An 8,739-nucleotide genomic window follows, 5' to 3' on the forward strand; every position below is an offset into this window, starting at 1 on the left:
CCCACGTATGACAAAAAATGCGGTAGTCGCCAAACACCCTGTATATATATACGCGTATAGGTAATGTATGTATGTATATATTATATACATATATGTATACATTATACAATATATATGTATAAATATGAGATCGGTAATTTCACTGAAATTCGTTTATTAGGTTTTTCAGATAGCATCATCCAAAAATAATTTGAACGAATTTTTTCTATCGATTATGTATATGGTTATAAGCAGTCTGTATATGTTTCTAGCTAATTATATGGGACAGAATATAATAGACCACAATAATCATGTATTTTTTACTGCGTAAGAGAAATATTTTTATAAGAAATTATGTATAAACATCCTCTTTTCAGTAGACGCAATAGTAAATGTAGAATCTCCTGCATTTTTAATTATAATAGTTTACAGGAAAGATACTAAGTATTCTAAAAGATTTTACGGGGTAATTCCTCACACAAATTCAAGATGAAAATTTTGTATGACCATATATCCGAAATAGCTTAGTTTAAAAAATACAGGGTATATATCCAAGTTGAAGGAAAAATTTTACTTTTCCAAAAATTCCTAAAACCATTTAGATTATTTCCATGAATTTTTAAACATATACACGAAGTTTTATTAAAATAACCCAAATAGTTATCACAATTTTTAGAAAAAACAAAATTTTTTTTTCAACTTTAATACCCTGTATCTTTGAAACTAAGCCGTTTCGAACGTATGATCATACGAAGTTTTCGTCTGGAATTTGTGTAAGGAATCATCTCTTAAAATTTCTTACAGTACTTGATATCCACCCTGTATGCTGAAATTTATACAGTGGAACTTCCATAACTTCTACTACGCAGTGCTGTGAGAAGCTAAAAAGGACAATCTCTCCATTCTTACATTAGGGGCAGAGCATTAAGAAGAAATAGTATGTATTATATATAGAATGAGAACGTTTGCGCAGACGCCAAAGCAACATAACCTATTTTACAATGAAAATTTTTATACACGACGTCAAGTTACAGAGTACTGAAGTTAGGGAAGTTCCACTGTATTTAATAAAAAGTTCCTATCTTGAGTTAGCGATCGGTGTTATTTACATATATTCAAATCCGTAGGTACAACGTTCAATGGTATAGAATGCCATTACATATACAAAAAGTAATATTATTCTTATTGCAAAGGGACACCAAGAAATTCGTTTTAAACGTCGGTGGAATATTTGAAGGATCCGTAGAACATTTTGCTACGGTAATATATAATGTAGAAATATTTTAATAAAATACACATAATAAAATTATATATTTTATTAATATACGTACATGAGATAAGAGAGAATGTTTATATTTACAGCTAATGAAGGCCTCGGTATCTTACTTTACTGTAATATATTCTACGCGGTAATGAACCAATATTAATTTATGGTTAGCAGTAGGGATTTAATTAATAAAAAAATGAAGGCATCCATGCTTAAAAAATATATAGACTTATTTTTAAACGTGTAATGTAAATATTATTTTGTTAAAAAAAAATTTAAATTATTTAAATGAAGTTATTTCAAGTTTTTGCAATCAACATCATGTCGATCATTGTCTGTCCAATTTTAGACTAAATAATAAACAACGTATGTTTAAATATTTTACATTACTTAAAGTCAAATATATTTTCCACGAGCGATATATTATTATTACATTAAATATCATTTTTAGTTAATTTCATATTAATATTTTTAAACATAAATATTAAAGTTCAAAATTTTCATTAATAAACGACATATACACTAAAAAATTAGAAGATAAAAAATTATTAGTGACAACAGTGATACCATTATAAACAACAAGATGGCTGATACATCAGCCATTATTTGATTCTTACTAAAAATATTAATCATGCAGATTACATTTTAAAAAATTAATGTATTATATACCTGTATTGATATAAGCGATAAAATATTTTAAAAGTATCTTATTAGAAGTAGATGTTATAAAGAGAAAAACTTTAATTCCAGCTGGTTAAATCAGTATCTTACTTTACTGTCATATAGGGGAAGCCCGAGCAGCACGGATGTGTTAAGGTTGAGAAGAAAAAATTACACAATTAAAATTGAGATCAGAAATCATTTTTATTCTTTTAAAGGACTTAATTTTGAAATAAAATTTAAAAAATTTTTAAAACTTGAACATTAATATGTCGTTTTATTGAAAACATAAAAAAAGAGAAATCATCCGCTTTGCCCGATCACCCTAGGCAAAGCGAATGGATCACTCGAGCAATGCAAATGAAATTTAAAAAATTAGAATCAGTCTTGGCAATCGTCACAAAAATGGCTACCAAATCCTCTATATGTAGTGCAGCCTTCATGGGTCCATTTGGTGCAATGATTGCACTGGATTAGTCATAAACAAATCATCATACTGGATTGTGGCAAAAATTAAACAAATATGAGATGTAAACAAATACGTGCCTTTCGTACACTCGAAAGGTCGTCAGTCCCTCCGTATTCCCAGTATTTCCAATGTAATCATATACCGAGTAGAGAATGGATCGTCCGCGATATAAAAAAATGTTTTATACAAAAGTTTTACAACAAAATCAGTTGTATTCATTCGCGTTTTCAGAACAATTATTTACCAATTTTTTGTCAAAATTTTCGAAAAAAAATTGTTAAATAATTATTCTAAAAAAATATCGTTGACGTGAGTAAATAGAGGTAATTTTATTGTAAAACTTTTGTATAAAACATTTTTTTATATCGCGAATATTTTTCGAGATATAACGGAAAAAGCTGAAAATCGCTATATACGTTAAGGGTGATTTCACCCCTTCAAACCGTTTTGGGCCGCAACTGACATTTTCTAAATTCATCTCTTTATATAAGCTACAAGTTCACGAAGTTTCATTAAAATCAGAATTTGTCACCTCGAGGGGTTCCCTTGTTAGTACCATGTGCGGTACGTCGCGTAGGTTAAGCGAGTGCCACCGCGGCGCGATAAGCGAGTGCCACCGTAGAAGAGCGAGCGCCACTGGAGGAGAGACCTCGTGGAAACGTGAAGCGAAGCACTGTATTATTCTTCCTTGTACTTTTGAGCAAAATATATAATTGTCAACGCCGGATTGTCTAAAGTGTCATCATTTCCATAAACAGTTCTATAATATTGCGTTGTGCATAAATGACTAATAGATGGGTGATGTATAATAAAAATTTACTTATAAGAAATATAAAATTATACTTATTAAAAATATTTATCGAGTTAATATGAAATTAGAGAGTTGCGTATTGATATTTAATTTTAATTATATTTAAATTATAACTTACCAAATAGAGGTTCAGCTAAAGTTCAGAAAAGTTAAAGTTGAAGGCTATTTCTGCCAGCAAGTGTACCCGATGAGTGCGCTTATCAGAATAAAATTACGGTACTGAAAATAAAAAAATACGCCTGTGTGAATTTTTTGTAAATACACGAATCTCAAGGTGCCTTTACATAGCAGCGTCAAGCCTCGAGCGTCAGAGCGTGCGCAGTAATATGTTTAATAATTTTAATGAAATTGAATTTAATTTACGAGATAATAGTGGAATCTTGTATTTTACATTATCGCGCAAGTAGCTCTCTTAAGAATTTTTTTTTCCTTTTATTATAATAAAGAGAACATGAAGTAAAATTTCGATATTATTTCATTTCATCAATTACTTAGTTAGACATCGTATTCCGAGAAACACTATTAAAGTGCGAGTGTTTCAATCTCACGGTAGTATCATATGTTGTTTGGCATATACAAACGAAATTAAGAAAATTACAATAAAATCGACGTCAGAAGAGGGAAGGGATACTTGGTCGATGTATGCAAGAAAGAGGGGATGAACACATTCTTTTCCTTCGCAGTCGTATTGTGGAGCTCATAGAGAGATGATCTGCACTGAGACCAACTATTTCAGCCTTAACAGAACTCTTCTGCTCGCTATAGGCTTGTGGCCATACAAACAATCAAAACTTAGATGTCTCCAGTTCATCTTTCTGCTCAGTGTTTTAATAAGCTCTATTATATTTCAAGTAAGGTAATATCTTAATATTATTATTATTATAAAAGAAGTAACAATAAATTGATAGTCATCATTTGTTAACACATTTATTAACACATATCTTGATTTATATGTTTAAAAGTGATTATTATATACTATAAATACTGTAATTATTTAGATATAAGGCCTCTTTCTATATGAAGAATAATAAAGTAAAGGACTCTTATAGTAGTGACAGAATTAATATATTGACAGGGCAATAGGAGTCATAAATTATAAAATTAAAAATTAAAATTACATGTACTGAAAAAAAGACCAATTATTTTAAACTTTACAAATCTTTATATTACAAAAATAGCAAAAATTTACATACATGTTTCGGCTACAAGATTGAGTCATCTTCAGATGTATAAAAAAAATTACAAATTCTTTGGAGAATAACTTGAAAACGCAGTAAACAATTAAAGATTGAAATGGTCAGAAGATTTTGAGAAGTCGAGTGAAAATCTTCCTAGAGCATCAAAAATTGCTCACAAACGGTTGAAAGACCGTGGAGAGAGCATCTGGCTATCTTGCTTTTATTTTATTTTATTTTAATAACTTGGAGGCCAATTTTAATTCTTGACAATTACCATATTTATCATTTTAATTTTACAAAGTCTGATTATATATATTTATACCACTAATTGACGTGTGCATTAGAGTTATAATATGCAAACGATTACGACAAACCTTTGATTTCACGGGTGAGTTTTTTATCAGAGAGTAGCGAATTTGCTTAATTATTTAAGTTTCTTTTTTTTTAATAACTGTAACAAATTAACTTTTACATTAGAATATCCAGATGTTTTCTCCACACGGTCTTTCAACCGTTTGTGAGCAATTTTTGATGCTCTGATTTTTTTATTTTCACTCGGCTTCTCAAAATCTTCGGATCATTTTAATTTTTAATTATTTACTGCGTCTTCAAGTTATTCTCCAAAAAAATTGTAATTTTTTTTATACATCTGAAGATGGCTCAATCTTGTAGCTGAAACATGTTATGTGAATTCTTGCTATTTCTGTACACTTAGAGAAAACGAAATAGTTCTGACAACTATAAATTTGGCAACTCTTTTGCAATTGAAGTACCTGTAACTAGTTTTACGAAGTAACAGAAACTGAAGTAGTGCTGAATGTTATAAAAATATAGTCACGGTAACAAACTGAATGCACTATTAATTGATAGTGAAACAGTGACTCAACTACATTGAGTAGTTACTTGGACTTTATGCAAATAGACATAACAATTACATTTTTCTATAGTTTAGACAAAAACTTTTTTTTAATAAAATACTTTATATCATATAACTAATTAATCATTGTTGAGGTAAAACTTTAAGGAATACATTATAAACCTTTTCTCTAAAGTCGCTCAGCACGAGCAGTATGCGGCATTGTCACCAAAGGGACGTAACGGAATTCAATTTCTTCCAAAAAGAAAAACACTCAGCTTACAATAAAAGGCATTTCGAACTTGAAAGACAAAAATAAATAAAAAATACATACACAAATTTGTAACTATGTATTATAAAGCTTTAATAAGAACAATAAGTAAATTAAGTGAACTAAGAAAATATAGTAATATTAACCATTTGTAATTGATCAAATAATTAATGTTACTATATTTTCTTAGTTCGCTTAATCTAGTATTTTTATTAGAATTTAATAATATGTATATAGTTAAGACGCTATTTCATTACAAATTTATAGTTACTGATATAACTTTTTTCTCTGAGTGTAATATAAAGATTTGTAAAGTTTAAAATAATTGGTCTTTTCTTAAATACATATAATTTTTATTTTTAATTTTATAATTTTTAACTCTTATTGCCCTGTCGATATATTGACTCCATTATTCCTATATTAAATATTTAGAAGTTTAGTTAATAATTTTGAATCAATAACTTAAAAATTGTAATATATAGGATATTTGGAAAATAATAATAAATCGTTACAGTTTTTGTCTGTTACAGTTTTTTTGTAAACTTGATAGTATTTGAGTAAAAAATTATTGAATACCAATTTTCGGCAATATTAAACAATTAATATCTCGCTAACTATTGCGAAAATTGCAAAATGGTAGAGGACTTTTCTTCTCAGTTTAGGCCATTCTGCCTCTATACGAAAGATTTATCATTATTTTCCAAACACCCTGTATACTCAAAGAAATTATATTTTAATACAAGTTTCGTAATACAAATATAAACAATAAAGAGCATACAACCACAACGCTTGATGTAATTTGCTTAAAACATGTATTTAATATAAAATCAATAAACATTTCGGTTAATATTTGACCGTCTTCAGTACATTAAAAATATAAAGTTACACATAGATATGAAAATTTTTATCTGACAAAACAAACGAAAAATTTTCTCTTGATACTAAAAATTTCGTAATACAATTTTTGCTTTTAGTTAACCGCATTTTTAACCATCAAGCATACTGCCGACCTCGTCATTAAAATACTTTCTACCGTATTTTTCTCCATTACCTTTGTGATAAAATATATCTCGTTTGCTGTTAATATCGAAAATGTAAGTTGGTTATGACAGACGTTCTCGTTCCGTTTGTGAGTAGATACTTCTAAAAAATATATTTTTCGTATAACACATCAAACTAACCAAGACTCCTTATAAATAAAAGAAGACAGAATACGGGCGTTAGGAGTCAGGCGCAGAAGATGTCGCGCAAAAAATACACTTATGAAGCTTCTTTATTCTTCAAACTCATTCTCATTTTCCTTTTCTTTCCTTTTGTTTAATTCTGGAATTTAAATTCTCGATGTAGGAGAGGTCACCATGACAAGATAACTTTTACTTTATACATGTTAGTTTGTGTTTGCTCTGAGGAAGGCTGAAAAATGAGCCGAAACATGTAAGCGCGTTTGTTGAATAAAAAAGTTTCAAGCTTCATAAGTGTATTATTTGAGCGACGTCTTCTGCGCCTGACTCCCAACGTCCGTATTTATCCAATTCTTTGAAATATATTTTTATAATTAGAAAATTTTGTCGGATAACATAAACTAAATTATTGAACTGACAGGTAAAATATTTATTGATGGAACTTCAACATATATACAACGATCTAAAAGATGAATATGAAAATGTTATTATAGAAAAGTATAGCTACAATGCCAAATGGTACACGGTTATACTCACAAGTAAAATAAATTTTTTATTGTACATCAGTACATTTTCCATTCTAGCAAAGAGCAATTCAATTTTTATATGAAATTTGTACGATAATCTTTTCTAATTTTTTCTAGTACTTGCAGCTTGTAGCGTAACTACTGTAATTGTTGCCCAATTTTGGACGAGTATCATTGGCAACGCTTTATTGAAAAACATATCTCAATCTCGTAATCTACTTATTACAACAGAATATTTTATCGATCAAAAAAAATATTTTTATTTAATCGTGTTGCATACATATGCAGCTTTTAGCATAGGAAGTATCGTGATGATAGCAATAGGAGCGATGCTCATAGCATATTTGCAACATGTTTGTGGAATGTTTAGCATCTCAAGGTATAAAACAAACTCAGACAAACCTACAAAAATTTTAATTATAAACAAATGTGTGTAATAATCTTGAATGAATCTACAGATTTTACTTTTAAAAAGCAAAAGAGATAAGTTAGGTATGTGATAAACGTATTCTTTGTAGTTATCGTATTGAACGCGTAATGAGAATAAATATGCTTCAAAATAATAATACATTAAAGAACGAAAATTTGATATTTAAAGAAATAATATATGCCATTGATATTCATCGACAAGCTATGAAGTTAGTATCGATACAGTGTAATATTCATATATGTATAAATAATACAATAATATTTATTTGTGTGCTCGAAGATTATCTAAACTGATGGTATCTAAATTTGAGACAATGTTATTCTGCTTAATAACAGTTGGAGTAATCTGTTTGAGCCTCAACCTCTTCCGAGTAAGTTTCAAACTTCTAAAAAGACTTGTACATTTATGTGATATGAGATTTACAAATTTATAATTTACTGCTATAGGTAGGTAGGCTAGCTAAGGTATGCTATTTCAAGAATTTTTCTTCGGATTAAAAAGTTTCATATATAAATTTTATCTTATAATTATTTGTAATATTTATATTAATAATATTTTTTTAATATTTAAACAACTTAGCATATTCCATTAATTATACAACTTAGGATTAACATTTAGTAGAATAATGCATTATGTTATCACATGTGCAAATAATATTTAAATAAAATTCGTATATTAGATTTTTCAGATTGATACATCTGAGGATAACGTCAATGAGTTTCTATTTCCTCTTATATTCGTAATATTCAGTATTTTATACATGTTTATTGCCAATTATCTGGGGCAAGATATTATGGATCACAATAATTACATATTCGTTACTGCGTAAGATTATTTTTTTTATATAATATTATTATATACAGGGTGTTTCATTTTAATTTTTACATCAAAATATTTGTTTCAAATAGAACTAGAGACTCGATTCCACACAAGAAACTTTATTGAATATAGGGTAAGGTTGCCGAAATCGCACCATTTTTCATATAATGGCTTATAACTCGGAAAGTAAGAAGGATAGTCTCAATTTTTTTGCGGCGTAATAAACTGCAAGCTTTTCCCTTTCATATGTAATTTTTTCAGATTTTTTTTCTATTATTATAATATTTTAAA

The 8,739-nt window shown here is 28.4% G+C and overlaps 2 protein-coding genes across 2 annotated transcripts in view; both read left to right on the top strand.

The window, feature by feature from the left end:
• Positions 1 to 226: 226 nt before the first annotated feature.
• LOC108760342 (uncharacterized) lies at positions 227 to 1,392 on the top strand. Its single transcript, XM_018506226.1, has 3 exons — positions 227 to 306; positions 1,107 to 1,239; positions 1,342 to 1,392. Exons 1-3 carry the CDS (start codon positions 242 to 244, stop codon positions 1,390 to 1,392), a joined length of 249 nt encoding a protein of 82 aa, XP_018361728.1. The 5' UTR covers positions 227 to 241.
• Positions 1,393 to 7,181: 5,789 nt separating this feature from the next.
• The window catches only part of LOC108760190 (uncharacterized), a 4,180-nt gene continuing 2,622 nt past the window's right edge, over positions 7,182 to 8,739 (top strand). The window contains exons 1-5 of the mRNA XM_018505991.1: positions 7,182 to 7,191; positions 7,317 to 7,578; positions 7,718 to 7,837; positions 7,909 to 7,999; positions 8,309 to 8,454. Coding sequence (XP_018361493.1) covers positions 7,182 to 7,191; positions 7,317 to 7,578; positions 7,718 to 7,837; positions 7,909 to 7,999; positions 8,309 to 8,454 — 629 coding nt within the window. The remainder of the gene's footprint in view (positions 7,192 to 7,316; positions 7,579 to 7,717; positions 7,838 to 7,908; positions 8,000 to 8,308; positions 8,455 to 8,739) is intronic.

Source organism: Trachymyrmex cornetzi, unplaced genomic scaffold (assembly GCF_001594075.2).
Source record: "Trachymyrmex cornetzi isolate Tcor2-1 unplaced genomic scaffold, Tcor1.1 scaffold223, whole genome shotgun sequence".
NCBI classification, from domain to species: domain Eukaryota; kingdom Metazoa; phylum Arthropoda; class Insecta; order Hymenoptera; family Formicidae; genus Trachymyrmex; species Trachymyrmex cornetzi.